Source organism: Elgaria multicarinata, chromosome 3 (assembly GCF_023053635.1).
Source record: "Elgaria multicarinata webbii isolate HBS135686 ecotype San Diego chromosome 3, rElgMul1.1.pri, whole genome shotgun sequence".
NCBI classification, from domain to species: Eukaryota; Metazoa; Chordata; class Lepidosauria; order Squamata; family Anguidae; genus Elgaria; species Elgaria multicarinata.
This window is the reverse complement of record NC_086173.1, coordinates 52,019,197-52,038,325: the sequence shown is the minus strand read 5'-3', so window position 1 is coordinate 52,038,325 and position 19,129 is coordinate 52,019,197. Positions and strand designations below refer to the sequence as shown.

At 41.8% G+C, this 19,129-nt stretch overlaps 1 protein-coding gene across 1 annotated transcript in view; it reads right to left on the bottom strand.

Annotated features, from left to right (window-relative positions):
• Window positions 1-6,203: 6,203 nt before the first annotated feature.
• The window catches only part of LOC134395341 (5-hydroxytryptamine receptor 3A-like), an 18,548-nt gene continuing 5,622 nt past the window's right edge, over window positions 6,204-19,129 (bottom strand). The window contains exons 2-8 of the mRNA XM_063121502.1: window positions 16,687-16,844; window positions 15,587-15,696; window positions 13,793-13,962; window positions 11,828-11,988; window positions 10,559-10,769; window positions 9,037-9,216; window positions 6,204-6,457 (exon numbers count right to left, since the gene is read on the bottom strand). Of these exons, the coding sequence (XP_062977572.1) occupies window positions 6,204-6,457; window positions 9,037-9,216; window positions 10,559-10,769; window positions 11,828-11,988; window positions 13,793-13,962; window positions 15,587-15,696; window positions 16,687-16,844 (1,244 nt within the window). The remainder of the gene's footprint in view (window positions 6,458-9,036; window positions 9,217-10,558; window positions 10,770-11,827; window positions 11,989-13,792; window positions 13,963-15,586; window positions 15,697-16,686; window positions 16,845-19,129) is intronic.

Below are 19,129 nucleotides of genomic sequence, written 5' to 3'. Positions count from 1 at the left end.
AGCCGTCTTTTCGGTTGTTGGAAGAGAGTGTTTGTTTGTTATGCACAGTGAGTTGTCCTGGCAGAATTCTATCAGCCTATGTCCCGCTTCATTTTGTTCTCCTAGACCATGCTTACCTGTAATTCCAGATGTCATTTGACTGCCCACCTTAGCGTTCCAGTCTCCTGTAACGAAAATAACATCTCTTTTTGATGTACTATCCAGTAGGTGCTGCAGATCCTCATAGAACTGATCTACTTCCGCTTCTTCAGCATCTGTGGTTGGGGCATATATTTGGATCACTGTGATGTTAAATGGCTTACCCTGAATTCGAATTGAGATCATTCTATCGTTTTTTGGATTGTATCCAAGCACTGCTTTCACCACTTTATTATTAATTATGAAGGCTACTCCATTTCTTCTGTGATCCTCTTGTCCACAGTAGTAGATCTGGTGGTGATCTGATGTGAAGTGGCCCATTCCAGTCCATTTCAGTTCACTGACACCCAATATATCTATATTTAATCTTGACATCTCACCAATAACCACATCCAATTTGCCCTGGCTCATAGATCTTACATTCCAGGTTCCTATGGTGTGTTGATCTTTAGAACATCGGATTCGTCTTTCACCACCATCACCGTCGGCCGCTAGCCATCCTTTCGGCTTTGAGCTAGCTGCGTCATCACATCTGGGGCTAGTTGAACTTATCCTCTGTTCCTCCCCAGTAGCATTTTGACCATCTTCTGACCTGGGGGTTCCATCTTCCGATGGTATACCGACATATCTCTGGTTGTACTGATCCATTTTTCAGCCGAAGTGCTGAACTCAATTTCAGAGAAGCTCTCCGGAGCTGTATCCAAGTGACAGGCAGGGCAAAAAGCAAGAAAGGAAGGGTCTCAAATACCCAAAATACAAACATATTTTAGATTAAAGCTCTTCCAGTAACAAAACTTTTGGAGAGGCATTTCAATCTTTTAGTATGGAGGGAAAACTGCACAGAATCCCAGAAACCACCCATGATCAGGGGAAAGGGGTGTGGCCTTTTGGGGAAATCTGGAGAGCCGGATTTGAACTGAGGTCAATGGTTCCCCAAGTGTGGCGTATAGGAATTTTGCAAGCAACTTTCTTTGTTTCTCCTGGGGCTTATCTATATTCTATATATACTCTGTCATGGCTGCACGGTGGCACAACGTCATTTATATGATGCAGCTGCCAATTTGAAGCCATATCGTGTTAATACTGGCGGAGCTGCGCATTTTCAATGTTCCATTTTACTTTGCTCCGATGTTACCACAGTTGTTGTATGTGTGTTAGTGGTGGCTTCAGTTCAGGTTAAGTAGGGCGACCATATGAAAAGGAGGACAGGTTTCCTGTATCTTTAACAGTTGTATTGAAAAGGGAATTTCAGCAGGTGTTATTTGTATATATGGAGAACCTGGTGAAATTTTCTCTTCATCACACCAGTTAAAGCTGCAGGTGCCCTGCCCTCTTTCAAATCTGGTCACGCTAGTATAGCTCCTGCGCCTTTAACTGTTGTGGTGAAGAGGGAATTTCACCAGGTTCTCCATATATACTAATGACACCTGCTGACATTCCCTTTTCTATGCAACTGTTAATGGTACAGGAGCCCTGTCCTCCTTTTCATATGGTCACCCTATGTTAAGAGAGTGGGTGTACTTAGAGGGCAGATTTCATGTGCAGGATAGGTGTGAGAATACAGAGCAGGGGGAGGGCCTCAGGTGAGTGTTTAGTAATGGTTGCCGCAGCTAGAAGCTTTCAAAGCTACTGTGGTGCATGGAGTTGTCAGAAAGCAAAACAAAATGCTTTTGGAAGCGTTCATTTGATATTTGTTGCGCATTACTGCCATGTACAAATGGCGCTGTGAGTTTCCCAACCTGGATAGCCCACACTCACTCCTGCCATGTAACGCTATTGTTGCTGCTTTGCAGCAGTGATGCTGCGGGTTTTGGGAGGCATCAGTAGCAAAAGCACACATATATACCCCCTGGTGGCATCCTGGGGTCATCATAACTCAGAATGATGCTTAATTTGGCCATGTTACAGCCTCTCTTCCTGTTCAGATGCCTTCCTTACCAAAGAACATATCAGGCTGACAACAGACCTATAATCTTGTTTAGCTTTCTCGTCCTCCCATGAGCCTGGATGTGGCAGGAATCATTTCACATAGTTGCTGTAATACAGCTCATATATGTATGCATTCATTTATTGAAATCTTTATATCCCCTGCCCATTCTGCCCCACAAAAGGCTTTTCTACATGAGGCTTTTTTAACCCACCATTTTACCAAGGATTAAAAATGGCTCCTTTACACATGTTTTTTTCCATAGGTTTTCTTTCTCTGCCTTCCTAAATGTTCCATAACATAACCACTAGGTAGTGCTGTGGTATAATGGAATTACGCAAATACACCAGGGTTTCATGCCACCATTCCCAGAACTGCCAGACTTTCTTCATTAGAAAACAGCCACTATAATAGCTGCAAAGCATGGGAGAGGCCCTGGAGGATGACATTATGTAAAACACCCTGCAAACTACCATAAGTGAGGAATCATGAGTGCACAATCAATACCTCATGTAGAAAGGCTCAGAGTCAGGCACCCCACATCCTCCAAGGTAGCTGCCAATAATAATATAAAATGCAATTATAAAATAACAGCATCTTAAAATAGCAAATAAAAAAGAAAAGTGACTGGTAGTGGCAGCATCAAAACCTAACTGAACTATATACAGCACTAAAGAGGGGATAATGTCAATTAATCTGTGTATCAAAAGCACATAAAAACACAGAATGGTCTTAACTAGATATTGAAATAACAACAGGGCAGGGTGCCCAAATGTGCAGCAGGGTGAAGGGACCCGTTTACAGTATCATGAGGGGAGAGGGGATAGTTGAATAGCCTTCGCCTCTAGGAATTTATCCAACCTCCTTTTAAAAGCTGTCCAAATTGGTGGCCATCACTACATCTTGTGGTACTGAGTTCCATAATTTAACTATGTGCTGTGTGAAGAAGTAATTCCTGGTGAAGGGAAGACTGGTGGATCTGATTTCGGTGTAGCAGAGACTCCATTCTGGGTTTTAGTTACAACCAGCTGGAAGGCTAAAGGAGCTATCCAAGGTGCTGGACCCTATCCTCCAGCTAACTAAACCCCAGAATAGAATTTCTGCTCCACTGAAATCGGATCCGCCAGCCTCACCTGAAATGCTGTTGGAATGGTCCAAAAAGATTTTAAAATGTTGGCCCAAGTTTGGGCTCCACTCAGACAACAAAATATCATGAGCTAGTATTGCCTTTCTTCCATAAAAATGAATGATACACTAACTTTTCTAAATCCAATTTTATGCAGTCCCTCTAAGGTACTTTGATGGCAATAATCTAAATAATCTAATAGAAGGAATTGCTTTGAAAGGAAATTGAATATCCATTAAGTCAGAAAACACTGCAAATTTCCTGGATATTTTAATTTCCCTACCCTGTTTTTCATCTGAACATCGTAAAAAGTCAAAAGCCTTCTTCAATTAGCTGTAGCCAACATCTGAATGTCTAGATCTAAAAAGCACACCATTAAAAGCAAAGCAGGCTGTTAACCTGAACACAATCTAATGTTTCTTTGAAGTTTGCTGAGAGACACTGAATCATGATAAAACAAAGAAACTCTTTAAAGAACAGCTTTATTTATGTTTTGAGGTGAACCTGAGGTAAATATTATTATATGGGGGGTAAAGAGAATGCTGGAATATTTTTAAGGCATGTGCTCATGATGCAGATGAGAATGCATTTGTATTATTGTTGTGCAATGGTTAGTTCTGGATTTGTTATATTTGCACAGTTTTTACACACGAGTGATGGTAAAAGACATTGCAAAAAGGAGGTTAGCACTAGAAATGGTGAGAAAAACAAAAGAGGAAACAAATTTCAATGTGATGCCTGAAGCACAAACACACTTCATTTCAACAGAAATATGTTTCTCAGTGTCAACTGTAAATATCAATACATGCAACATTTCTCATTGAGAAGATGTAGTGACATGCATGTCTTTATTATGAATTTATCAAGTCATACAACTGGAATACTTAGAGCAACCGTGCAAAGTGAGCCATGATCCAAATTTTACTTTGCCAAGTTAAATTACTCATGCTGAAACTGATATTGTTCTTTGCGCATCTAGACTATTTTCATGCGTTACCTTAATGTTTTCTCCCCTGGGGTTGTCAAATACACAGTTGCCAAGCTTTAACTAATTGTGTAGAAGGGAAAATTTTGATTGGTGCTGCTTCTCCCATCACAGAAGCAGCAGGCCAGGACAATATGTGTGGCCACTTAAAAGTAGCCTTTTCATGGAACAATTAAAGGCATACAAGCCCTGTCAAAAATGTACTAAGAACTTAAGAAGATAAGAAGTGCCATGCTGGATCAGGCCAAGAGTCCATTTAGTCCAATACTCTGTTCACGTAGTGGCCAACCAGCCATTGGACAGGGATGTACAAGCAGGACATGGTGCAACAGCACCCTTCCACCCATGTTCCCCAGCAACTGGTGCACACAGGCTTACTGCCTCAAATACTGGAGATAGCACACAACCATCAGGGCTAGTAGCCATTGATAGCCTTCACCTCCAGGAATTTATCCAACCCCCTTTTAAAGCCATCCAAATTGATGGCCATCACTACATCGTGTGGTACTGAGTTCCATAATTTAACTACTTCCTTTTATTTGTCCTGGATCTCCACCAATCAGCTTCATGGGATGACCCTGGGTTCTAGTATTTTGAGAGAGGGAGAAAAATGTCTCCCTATCCACATTCTCCACACCATGCATAATTGTGTACACCTCTATCATGTCTCCCCTTAGCCTCCTTGTTTCCAAGCTAAACAATCCCAGTTGATGTAACCTTCCCTCATAGGGGAGATTAAACATGTTAATACCATGTCTTCAAAGATCAAGGAGGCTTATAAAGAGGATAAAACAGTGACCTAGTTTGGATGATCATTGTGGGCTAATCACACTACCATATTTGTTTAAGCCACGGTGTGTGTATGTGTGTGTGTGTGTGTGTGGGCAATGTGCATAGTCATCCACCCAGCCGCAACTTCTTGTGTTATCTGAACTCGGCAGCATGGCTTATTTAACAGCTGTTGTTGGGTTATTTGAGGCATGCTTCTGCCTTAAACAAGCCAAACCACCCAGGTTTGGATGACATGTCAAGCTGAGGCTGGGTAGCTAATTAAGCAAATGGCATCTGGCATGCAACATGGCTTATTTAGCCTATGATGATCATGTGATTAAAACCACAATAAAAATTGCATCAACAAAATAAAACCATGTTCGTTAATCACTTGGCACTCACAGTGTGGGTGCTTCCTGAAGAAGCTTACTGGCAGCCAGTACAGCTGATAGAACATCAGCTGAATATGTTCACATCTCCAAATATGGCTTGAGAACCCATCTTTAAGACCAGTCCAATATGGAGCAAATGGGATAGGGCCTTTTCTGTGGTAGCTTCTCAGCTTTGAAACATCCTTCCGCTGAAGTTGTTCCTCTCCTCTATCATTCAAAAGGAGACTTATAATGCAATCCTGTACAAGTCAACTCCTTTTCTCCCCCCATCCCCTTTTTCCTTTTTCATCATGTATTTTTAGATTGTAAGCTTCCAGGCAGGGAGCAGTTTTGGCTGAGGAAATATATATATATATATATATATATATATATATATATATATATATATATAAAGCTTAACAACAACAACACAACAACAGCATAAGTAAGCCCCACTGAGTTGCATGTGAATTACTCCCAGGTAAGTTAGTGTAGAATTGCAGCCTTATACCTTTGCTTTTATGGCTGATTTGGACTCAAAGGCTCATATGTGAAAGAGCAATTGTCTATATCAGCCCCCTTCCTCTGGTATTGCCTACAGATTGTTGTCTGGAATCTATATAGGAGGGCATGAGTTTAAAAACTTCTTCTTCATCATCATCATCATGAGGAAATGAGCAGCTGCATTCTGCATTAGTTAATGTTTCTGCTTCATCTTCAAAGGCAGCCCTTTCTCGATCTGGCAGCCCAATCTGTGCTTTCCCAACCTGGTGCCTCCATATATTTTAGACTACAACTCCCAGAATTCCTGACAATTAGCCATACTGGCTGGGGATGCTGAGAGTTGTAGTCCAAGATATCTGGAGGGTGGGGGGGGTGTGTGACTTAGCGTGCCCACTGTATAATAACATAGGCTAAAAAGGCAAGTGATAAAAGCAGGCGGGTAAAATAAAGCCACTTCTCCACCCAGAGAAACGTTTTGTCCTTCTTGACAGAACTGGGGGCATCTTGGCAGTCTTCTAGCGCCAGATGTTTCTTGATCTGTTGCAGTTCCACATTCAGATGTTGCAGAAACACCAAGTTGTCCGCACTGTCCTTTTCCGGTGAGGGTAACTTGTTGTCCTTGGCCATCTCTGTTGCTGTATGGAAGAAAATTAGGAGTAGATGTTAAAGGACATAACATTGAGGAATAGACAGTGTTTGAGAATAAAGGAATGCAGGAGTTTACTGAGCTGTTTCTAAATTCTGGCATTTGGTTCAATTGAAGCAGGTGGAATGCAGTCTGTTATAACACAGTGGCCTGGTTCAGACAACACGCTAAACCATGCTGCTTAACCACAAAATGGTTAAGGGAACGCATTCCATTAACCATTTTGTGGTTAAGCAGCATGGTTTAGCATGTTGTCTGAACCAGGCCAATGTGGAGCAGTGGCACGTTCCTACTTGGAAGTAGCATCTATCCACCTTCATTAACAACCATGCCAGTTATTTAGTTCCAGCCAGGAAGGCCTTTGATTTCTGTTTTGCTTGCAGGACTCAAAATCTGGGCAAGGAGCTCTACATCCCCTGGCAGACTGGCTGAATCAAGAACACTCTCAAGGCATTTAGGTAACACAGGGGTGGACAATATGTGGCCCGTGCACCTCCATTGCCACATCGCCAAAATTTGTGGCTGCAAAAAATTTGCTGCAGAATAATATAAAGGTCAAATTTTTGTTTGTTCTCACAAATTGTTGGTTTTGCTGGCAAAACTTGATGCCAAACTGCTATTTTTATTGTTGCTGCTGACGCATTCAGTGGCACAGCAGCAGTGGCAGGAGTGTAGCCTGCATGGGGGGCAAGGGCTCCAAAATGCCCCCCCCGAGCCTCCCATTGTTGGTCACCCCTGATTTAACATAACTCTAAAACGAGTATTTAAATTTCCAAATCTGTAGTGAATGAAACAGCCACATTCTCCAGAACTTAAATGTGATTAAAGAACATCTTACTTCCACTTTCAGTATTGCAGTAACATACATCAAAAGCAATGCAACTGAGATTAATTTTTTTAGTGCCGCTTGTGAAATAGCCCTGAGACTAAGGGTGTTTCCAGATGAGGCTTTTATTTTGGAATCACACTGCCTCATTCACTGCCTTCCGAAATTAACTCAGGAACATCAGGGCCATGAATGAACAGGAAGCAACTAATTAAAGGGGCAGTAGCAGGGAAACAGACGCTGCATTAAAAGAGACAAGGAGGAAACCAGTAATTAAAGGCCAATATCAAGGAGAGGAGGGACTTTTGCTGATGTTAGGATCTTACCTGTGGGAATGGACTTTGTGGGATTGGAATGGGGAATACAGTACTATGTTAAGTACTTTCAGTTGATTGCAGTTCAGCAATGCCTCAACAGCACCAAAGAGCCATAGTGTGGAAGTAACCTAAGAAACTTTGTGGGTCATTGGATCATGGACAGGATGTGTGACAGCCTATGCCTGAGATGCATTCCATACATTAAAAAGCAACAAACTCAGACTTGTTCCAACTGTACAATCAGGAAAGAGCTGGAGCCAATGTATGACATTGTCTTCACACACCCGTGTGCCACAATCACACCTAACTTTTTAAAAAGTGTACATCCGGTGTTGTTGTTGTTATTATTATTATTATTATTATTATTATTATTATTATTATTAATATAGCACTATCAGTGTACATGGTGCTGTACAGAGTAAAACAATAAAATAGCAAAACCCTGACGCATAGGCTTACATTCTAATAAAATCACAATAAAACAATAAGAAGGGGAAGAGAATGCACCAAACAGGCGCAGGGTAGAGTAAAACTAACAGTATAAAAGTCAGATCAAAATCAAGTTTTAAAAGCTTTAGAAAAAATAAAAGTTTTTAGCTGAGCTTTAACAACTGCGATTGAACTTGTAGTTCGCAAATGTTCTGGAAGAGCGTTCCAGGCATAAGGGGCAGCGGAAGAAAATGGACGAAGCCGAGCAAGGGAAGTAGAGGCCCTTGGGCAGGCGAGAAACATGGCATCAGAGGAGCGAAGAGCACGAGCGGGGCAATAGTGTGAGATGAGAGAGGAAAGATAGGAAATCCATATGTACCTCTAAACTAAACAAGTATGGTGTGGAGAGGTATCTTTAGTTAAACATTGGATGAGAGTACTTGATGTTCATCGTCTTCTCCCTGCTTATAGATTGTTTCTCCTTCTGTACATTTTTTTTAAACATTTTGGCTAATGCTTATGTGCCTTCTCTAAGGGCCTTGGAATGTTGGCTGAGTAAAGTGGGAGGGGCACGGAATGGAATAAGGGGAGAGAAAAACGACTGTTGAAAAATCGTGCAGGGAAGAGGTGAAGGCAGCAAGAGAGAGAAGAAGGAGAGTTGAGAAAGAAGTTCAAGGAATCAGCAGTGCGGTGAAAAAAAGAAAGGGACAGATAAAGCCGCCTTCAAGTAGAAGGAGACTGAACCTCCACAACAGAGATTGGCCACAAAAAAACTAAAGGAACTGGGAGAAGAAACTGTTGTTGGTCTTGTAGCACTGCACTTTACAGTGAACTGTGTCCTAAAGTTAGAGTTCTTGGTTTATCATTTTGTTAATGTTGTTACTTTCCAAACATTCTAAAATTTAGTAAATTCTGTTAAATATCCGTTTGTCTCAGGAGTGATTGCAATCTGCCCCTCCTCTTCTTAGTTATAGAAAACTGAAACATTACACTTACCTAAATCAGTCACAGGGTCCTCCGAACCATCCTTTTCCTTCTTCTTTCTCAGGAATCTACTCATAAATTTCTTTCCCTTGAAGGATAGGAACTTTGGTTTCGTTTCCTTGAGATACAGTACGAAGGCATTCTCCAAGATGCCAAGGACCAAAAACATGAACATGCCAGTGAAAAATATTGCTGCATTGAAAAAGAAACAGTAGTGAAACGTGGGCTCCTCCTCAAAGGGCTTCCCACAGATGCAGAGCTACGCCACCTATCCAATAATTACTTCATAGATCACGAGGAATTGTGAGGGAGGCTGGTTGAGGCAAGAGACGAGTCATTTGTGGAGGAAGGAGGACTGACAGGAAAAAGAGATGACGATGTATGGCCTGGCGTCTAGAAGAGATGTGGCAGGGGGCCACATAGGTGACATGGGAGCTGATGGTTTGGCATCCCTGCATGTGTAGATGCTTGGGCAGGGTATACACTTCCACTTTAAAGTGCTTTATAACAGTGGTGACAACTGTTGGGGCCCAGGACACACTCCATATACAGTTGTCAAAACTGTTATAAAGTGCTTTAAAGCAGTAGTGTAGATCCGGCCTTGGTCTCTTGTCAGATGTGTATGTGGTAAAAGATTATAGTTAGTTTGATGTGTGCTTTGGATAAGTGAGTGGGAATTGGGCCTAATGTAAAAGGAATTCAGGATATATGTATCACAGCTTGTAGAAGAGATGGGGATGATGCTTTCAATTGATGAGTCGCCCTACAGCTGAAGCTGTCATGGTGATATGCATAATAAAAACAAACACAATAACACCAGTAATAAAAGCAATACCAAAAAGAATGCCAAAGAACTGAAAAGCAGGAACAGCAACAATTTAAAATATAATTTTTAAAGGATATCAAAACAACCATAACAATTATAAAATGCAGCTTTAAGCACATCCATAAAGATAAAGGAAGTGGCATCTAAGAAATATAAAGGCCTAAGAGAATAAAGAGGGTTTCATCTGCAAAAGGAAACAAAGTATCTGCCAGGCGAACCTCTCTAGGGGGGGCATTCTACAATTTGGGGGCCACCACAGAAAAGGCGTACTCACAAGTAGCCTCCTGCTGAATCTCAGTATATGTGTGATCTCAGGGAAATGCCTCAGATGATGAGCTCAGGGCATGGGCAGGAACATATGGGGAGAGGCAGTCCTTCAGATACAGGGGTTGAACTGGATGAAGGCTCTGCTCAAATCACAACAGATGTGGACATCAAATCACCAGTGTAACCCCGGTGGCAAAATTGCAGCATTTCTTTTAGAAATGTGTAGAAGATCTACACATATTAGGCACTTTTTTATTATAAATATTTGATAATAACGATTCATAAAATCTGTCCCCAGCTAAAAATTAGTTATTGGCCAGGAAACTTCTCATTGGACCACAGTGTCAATTTGTCATATGAAATCAACCCAAACTATCTAGCTAGTCCTAACTGTTCAAAGGCTGCCACCTCAGAATAATCCACACAATAAACATGCTTTACCTATTACTGGTGGATCATCTGATGTAGATGGCAATTTATCAACCAGAATCATAGATAAAAATGAGACTTGCAGGATCAGTGTTATTTTGAAGGCAATCTTTTCCCCAGGAGCGGCAAATGCATAAGAAATAGCCATATCCAGCAAGAAGAGAATAGCAGTTGGCAGTATCAGAACTATCACATACAGAACGGATCGCCTCTTCATAGCAATCTGTCAAAACAGAAGAAGAAAAACAAAAACAAATTCGACATAATTTAAACTACAGCAAAGAATGCAACTTTTTTTGTCATTCCCACTAATAGAATGACAAAACTTCATGCAGTCAAGTCTGGATTTTTAGCAACCTAAGGGAGGGTGAGTCCACAAGTTCTCCCCCCACCCCATCTCCCTAAAATATATAATATTTTCAGCATGACTCATTTTCTGGAAGCAATGGAGTCACTGATAGGCCTGGGGTGGTATCAAAAGTGCTTCTCTGGAGGACCTGGAATGAGTCCTCATCGTTGGTGCACTTCTGTGTCTGGGATTTATGTTGAATTTAACAAGTGGAACTTTCTGTATAAGTGCATCTTTATGCCAGGAAAAGATGCATTGTTTACATTTTAGATGCATCTGTATAAGGCATGGGAGCCCAATCCTAGTTGCAAAAGGAAAAGGGCGTTTTCATGGCATGGGCAGAGCTGAATGCCTTTGCTCTGCTTGCCATACAAACAGCAAAATACTACTCATACGAACGGAGAAGTATGCTTATGTATTCATGTGCTTAATTTCTAGGTAAATATGCTTAGGATTATTGTCCATGAAAGGTTGGCAGAACCATCACCACCACAACCAAGTGGAAAGCAAGCCCGAATTTGTTCAGTGGCTCTTACTCCCAGGAAGAGTGTATAGGATTACAGCCTCAGAATGATAGTCTGTTTCCATTGTTGCTTAAACAGTTATTTAGGGCACAATCCTAGGTATGTTTAGACAGAAAAAAGTCCTACAACTCCTAGCATGCCCCAGTCATCAGTGCATCCTTGGTATTAAAGTGTCCATCTTTAATGTATAGTAAAGCACCATTTTTAGCTAATGCCATGCTGCTTCTTGTAATTTACCTCCATTTTGCAAATTAACAACCTCAAAACAGCACATCTGAAAAATGTCTGCCTTTACAAATGCAGATAACAACCCATACAAATTTAATATAACACATTACCCACAGAAGGCTCTATGTTCTTGTTTTTCCCCATATTTCCTACCTAAGTAATGCATTTGTAAGTGCGTACCTCGTAAGTGACTGCGCTGAAGTTCACTCCTTCGTAATATATCATGTGCTCTATGATCCTCACTTCCTCAAACTTCCATTCCCCATAGGTCAAGTAAAAAGTGAGAGTATCTTGGTTTGCCTTCTTGGAAGTTTTAATGCTCTTCATTATGATTTCCTTATCTACAGTCAGTGGAAGACAAATGATACATGGCTGTGTGTGTGTGTGTGTGGCTCCTTCTCAACAGCCCAGAAAAATCACAGTCATATCATGAGTGTACATATTGAAAGTGAAACAATACGTCCATGAACCCACTAGGAACACACACTCTGAATTACTGTGCTGGGATGTTTGTCCACTGCCTTAGACCTTTCGTGGTTGAAGCATAACTCTCCCATCTTGTCTCACAGCTTGCTCAGTGAGTGAATGAAGTCACAATGTGAGTACAGACTGAATTTGATATTGTGGGATCAACTTGAAAGGGTGACCATATGGAAAGGAGGACAGGGCTCCTGTATCTTTAACAGCTGCATAGAAAAGGGGATTTAGGCAGGTGTCATTTGTATGCATGCAGCACCTGGTGAAATTCCCTCTTCATCACAACAGTTAAAGCTGCAGGAGCCCTGCCCTCTTTTGTATCTGACCACTCTAGTATAGCTTCTGAAGCATTAACTGTTGTGATGAAGAGGGAATTTCACCAGATGCTGCATGCATACAAATGACACCTGCTGAAATTCCCTTTTCTCTACAATTGTTAAAGCTAGAGGAGCCCTATTCTCTTTTTCACATGGTCACCCTAGGATCAACAGTGGCCTTTGCTCGACCTACAGGATATCCCAGGATGGAGGAAGGGTGATCTCGTGTTGTCAATAACACGAGATCCCACCCTCGTTTACACGTAAGGTGAGGTGACTCAAGAAGGGAGCCGTCGTGCCCGCCATTTTAAAAAAAACTTTTAAAGGGGATGATGTACACAAATGCTCGTGCGCGAAGGTAAGGGTTTTAAATTGATTTTCCCGCTCCCCCCAACCTGCCCCCAATGGGCACAGTGCTCCTGGGGAGTGCTGTGCTCCGTGCCAGTAAAGGCGCGGAGCCAGGAAAAGCCGTGAAAACGGGCCACACGCTCGCGGTCTCGGGCTCAGCCCGAGACCACGGGGAAAAAGTGGACTTGAAGGGATTGGCTATATCCTGGGGCCAGGGAGGGTTGATCCCTGCCTGATCCCTGGATCCCCTGTGCGTCATCTGGACGCACAGAGATGATCCCAGGTATCACCCTGGGATATAGCCTGGTCTAGCAAAGGCCACAATGTCGACTGGAGATCAGGGCCAGCTCTACCATTAGGCAAAGGGAGGCAGCCACCTCAGGTGGCAGATGCTGAGGGACATAGAATGGTGACAAGGTGTCGGAGGACAAAGCTTTGTGTGCCCTGCAGTCTGCTCTGTACCCCCTGTGTCTGTTGCTCTCAGGTGTGGTGGAGGGCACTGGATTGCTTCCAGCATTGAAATATTGTTTAACTGCCACTCCAGTTGGCTTCTCTACATGGAACAAGGAGAGACACCATCTTGTCCTTTGTCTCAGGCAGAAAGATGTCTTGGGCCAGTCCTGCAGGAGATGGCTAAGCCCCCTATGGGAGCATTTAATTAATTTGGTTGGAGACTTAGACCTGGGGCATGGATTTCAGGAGACATTGGTGGGTGGTGGTGGTGGAAGCAAATGCATAAGAAAGAGTGGTAATATGGAGAAAGAAAAAAGTTGTGTGGAACCAAAGAGGGAAAGGTGGAGGCACTAGGAAAGACACACATTGGGTTTATTTTAGAGGTTACATTGGGTTTATATTGGGGGTTAAATAAGGATATTTGGAGAGGAACATGAGAGTAAGTACACGGGATATAGATTGGAGGTATGCATTCAAAATACTTGAGTGGAGGGAGAAAGTCAACGATCATGACAGCTTAGAGAAATACAACTGCATTCAGCTGGCTTACCTGAATGTATTGAAGACATTAAAGTTAAGTTGCATTTTTGGTTGTCGAAAGGAAATGCTTGGATATCCAGGCTGCAGGATGAGGTAAGTCGATATGCTTGAAACATGAAAATGGAACCACTGGATGATAATAAAACGAAAGGGCTGGGTGTGAACTTGTCGTCATCTGCCCTAAAGACATGGGTTATAGTTTGCACATATCAGGTAATTAGTTAGATTTGGCTTCCATGTAGTAAATCTCTTCATTAATGTAACAACCACACAAGAGATAACCATGTGTAGAGATTGGTGTCATGGATAATATAATATTTACTTGAAGAGTGGCATAAATGTACTTATAATAATATTTTAAGACATGAGGACTATCATCTTTTAGAAAAGCCCAGCAGATGGATTCTATTTTCTTTAATTCCAGCAATGTTTGCAGTATTTGGTTGTTATCACATAAACTGTCTGGAGGTTTGAATAACAGTGCTATTGTTACGTTCACACCACTTCTCTGCGCAACACACCCTTTATCCTCCTTTAGAAGGAAGTCACTGGAGGCTTATTGGTCTTTTGTAATATTTGAGTTTATTTACAAATATACAGGTTGAGCCTAGGCGGAGACACCACTTAAACACTCCAAGAGATACCTGTATCACTGCTGCACCTGACAGGGAGAGCCAGCTACTGGTGGCCGTTCCACAGCTGGAAGGTTTTCCCTTGGTTGGGTGATGGCTGGCTAGCAGCTGCAGGAACTGATCTTCTAGGGCAGCTGTCAGCAGCAGCAAGTGGGTGGTGTGTTCACCACTGACTCTGCCACCCTCCCAATCTGTCATCTGAGCCAAGGGGCTCAACATTCATTATAGCAGGGCAGGCCCCATGTCTTGTCTATTTTTTCAGGTGTGGTTTATCCCTATTTCACTGATAGGGATCTGAGGATGTGATAGTGATTTGTGCAAAAAGCCATTCACTGAGTCCTTGGATGAGTAGATATTTCAGCCTAGCCCTAATCCAGCACTCCTTCCCAGGTGTGAAAAAAACATGACCTCCCAAGCGAAAAGCAGCCCACCGGCCACGTATAGTAATCTGTGAGGTGCATGACATTTTCATCTCTAGTTTTTTTTAGTTGAAGGCAGCTACAAAAGCAGAAAGTTGAACAAGCTCCTTGCCAGCTGCCATACATAGCTGGAGGTTTATTCTTGGCTTGATGGGTTACAAGTTGTGTTTCTGAAAGTTTTAGTATCCAAGATTAATTTTTCTATGGATGGTACCTTTCACTTGTGCACATGGCACACATGTGTATCCATGTGCCATGTGTACATCACTGGTAGAGAATGTTTTCCCCTTTTTCTTTTCTTTTGATGAAGATACACAACAGAACAGATTTCTTTTTTTTAATGTTGATGCTTAAATTAACTTTCAGACAATTAAGTTACAATTTTTACAATAAACATCCAGAATAATATTTCATACTCCTATTTTCCTGTGGAAAAATATCCCTTCCAACTATTTAAGCTAGTCTCTCAAATAATCTACTATCCTAGTAATAGAGCTTATTGTTTTATATTGTATAATTTTATTTGAGATCCTAGTGATATAGGGCAGGATACCAATGTTTTAAATAAATAAATAAATAAATAATATTCTTGCTCAGAGTTGTTAAACCTTTGACTATCATTACAGCATAGTCAATTCCTGGACATTTCACATGGATATAGTAACTTGGGAATCAATTGGTATATACAGCCACAGCAAGCAAAACAAAATGCAGTTTGAAAGCACAGCCAAAATGTCATAAAAGCAGTTTTACCGTTCGTCTATGTAGATTTCAGGGCTCCAAAAAAGGTTCATGGGAACAGTGAGTTTAGAAATGTTACAGAAATCCATGGGATTCCAGGACACAAACTCATTTGTCCAGACCTAGCGGAGGGAAATGTGAACAAGACGTAAATTATTAGTTTGAAAACATCTAGTCTGGCTTTCCCTGTGAGGATTGATTTTCAGGGGGAAATAAAGAGTACCTTACCACATTTATCCAGAAATAGAATGTGACCACCTGCAATTTTTCCTGCTGTAAAGAAGCAAAAAGGCAGAATATGAATCTCTCCACTTCCTTCCTCCTGCTTTGGAGAATTAACACAGCACAATGTTATACAGGTCTATTTAGAAATAAGCCTTATTGAATCCAATAAAGATTACTCCTAGGTACATGGGGTATTGGCAGTGATGCAGCTAGGTAATTTTAGACCATGGGCTTAATGGCCTTATTGTGGGACCCTTCAGGTAGCCATGCATATTATTTCAGAGGCAAAGCACAAACTAACATTTCTTTCCTTGGTTTTTCCATGCTTTACATCTATGTCTACATTCCTGATACATTAGAACAACCACACTGTCTGCTGATCCTGATTGAAAAAGCAATAATACTCTGAGCATGTGCAATTTTGCCTGTTAAGCTTACTTAAGTCATAGCACGGGGATAAAATGGAATTTGCTTCTGCTGCCCCGATGCCTTCATTACCTGCCGCTCTCTGGGTTGTCATTTGCCCCCCACCGCTCATGCTGTGGGGCCCTGGACTTCAGCCCCAAGGTTCAACCCTAGCTCCACCACTGTGTATAGGGTTGTAGCCAAAGAGGCACATAGGTGGCCCTTCTGAAGCGGGGCAAGGCTGATGAGCCTCTTTGGACATTACTGCCCCACATACGGGCAGTTCCTTAGTGGCAGTAACTGGAATTGCAGCTACTGAACAAGCAAGGGCATGTCCTGCAGGTCTCCCTCCCCCTAACAATTTGCACATATAAGAAAACACTTGCCCCCCCTCTCCGGAGACCCCTTTGCCCCCTCCTCAGTATTGCATCTCCTCCTGCCACTGGAGAACAAGCAAAGAGGTGGTGATGCTTCTCTCTTACCACTGAAAGGATGGATGCCAGTGTGAAGTCTAGTCCAACTACCAAGTGCTCTTCCCAATTCTTCTTGGGTATGGTGTATAAGAAGAGCTCCCGGTTATCGGAGATATTCAGGTATTCGATTACATCATGGTACTTACAAACCTTTTTCTGGGTGGCCTCTGGTAGGGACAAAATGAAAAAGTAAAGAAAAGAAGAATCTGTCCGTACCGTACAATTCAAAGCCCTTGCTCCTGGCAGTCACATGGTATGCTTCCTTCCTTTTGTCTACTATTATTTTGAAAGACTGCAAATGGCGAAATTCTTGTCCTTCATGCCAGCATCAGTCCATGCCCATCTTATTTATCATATTTATACCCCGCTCCTCAGCCAAAAAAGGCTCTCGGAGCGGCTTACACTTAGCAAAAAAGACAGTCCCTGCCCTCAGGCTTACAGTCTAATAAAGACATGACACACAAGGAAAAGGAGTCCAGGAGGGAAGTAGAAGATCTACTTCAAGTAATCTTGAAGTAGATCGGTCAGCTATTAGGGTTGCAGGATGTCTGAAGAAAAAGTAATAACCTTACCTGGCAGCCAAAAGAACAGGAAACTTATCCCAATAGCAATCCACATCTTCCTTCATCTGAGATTTAGAAGATACTTAGGAACTGAGAACCTGAGAGACGGCAAGGATCAGCAGCAACATATTCCTATTAAGTGGAAACCTAAGTGCCCAGGGGATGGTTCATTTCATATCCTGGCATTTGCTTGTCAGCATTTGCATAGCCATTAATTTCATTTCCTGGTATTTACTTGCAACTTATTCACTCTGCATCAGCTTCCCTTCATTTCTGCCCATTGGCTTGAGGAGGAGATCGCTCCCTAAAGTGTTTACTCTCTTTTCTTCTGATCCTCTGTGGTTCATTAAAAAGTAGTTGCATGCACTTTAGTTCGTGACTTACTCCCCTTTAAAATCCAGATTCTGCTTTATTTAGCTCATTTATCTTTGCAAATGTTGCTAGACTAATATTTAAAGTAGGTGGTGAGAATTGTACATATTTATTTACGTACTTGTTTATATATTTATTTACTTATTTAATGACACTTTTAGCCTGACCAATTGTTAAAAGTTCTCGACGCCGGGAACAAGTAATAAAAAGTCCTATAAGGTACTGTGACGGTACTCATCTGTATTTAATTAACTTGTGGTTATGGTTATGTGTTTCTGTTATGTCGCTGTGTTTTATGGTGAGTTTTTGTGGTAAGACAGAGATGAGTGACAGGAAGATTGGTGAATCTGCATATGTGTGATGGATGGCTGAGGGAGTGAAGGGAGTGAAGTGTGCCTGCTAAACTGTGTGCATGTTTAGATCAGAGATAGGATTGAGAAAGAGAGAGAGGTCTGTGGTGATTTGTGAAGTGATTGTCTGAGAGTGTGGTCTAGAATACTCTGTGTGAGAGTACTTATACTGATAGAACCATTAAGAGTTACTTATTATTCAACAACTTATTACTGTAATTAATAAAGCTTTCTTTCTTTATAAAACCCTGTATCTTCTGCTCTTGGCCATGTAACAGGGAGGTAATAAAGGGAACAGTACAAGGTTATAGGGTAAAAAGGGTTGGGCCTGAGCCTTAAAGGTGCTGGTGGCTGTGAAACCCAGTATGTGTGAGAGAAGGTAAAATAAAATAATAATAAAATATCACAAAATAAAACAATGCAAAGTAACATCACTGGCAAATAGTAGGAGCGGTGCAGGTAAATCACCAGCAAAACAAAACAGTGCAGAAATCTAAAAGCAATAAAACAGTTCTTATTAGGCTTCCCTAGAGAGAGGGAGTGACTAATAAATTATTTTAAATTTGTGGTATAGCTGTGGATTATATTATACACTTTAGTCACTGGATAGCATTGGATGTAGCTGTATCTGGGTGGACTCAAGTCTTGACTGTCCTGTGTCTGTTCTGTTCTTGCCAGAGATAGGCAATACAGTTCTTACCTAGTTTCCTGACTGCATCATTGACTGTGACTTCTTTTAACTCCTGAACGGCATGCCATTCCCTGACACAGCAGTTTCAAAGGAAGAATCCGATTCAGAGATAAAAGAATCTGATTTAGGGCCTAATCAAGGTTTGGGATGTCAGGGTGCTGTGAATTTGCCTCTCCTAGTTTCACAGAGGAATACAGTCAGGGGAAGGCAGCTATTTTTTCTTGTCAACTACAGGCAGAGTTAGCCTTAGAAAAAACACCCAAGTCTCCGAAGGATGAAGGACATTCAGTGATAAGTGGCAAAGAGGAAGATTCAGCTGAGGGAAAAGCATGCCTGAGGCTGTTTCCAAGAAAACACAGGCAGATGAAAAGGCATGAGGAAAAAGCAAGCTGATAAAGAGAGTTCTTGACTCCAGGCCAAGATTTCACATAGAGCGGAACTTTAGTTGCCCCACCCTTATGTAAAAGCTGGTGAAA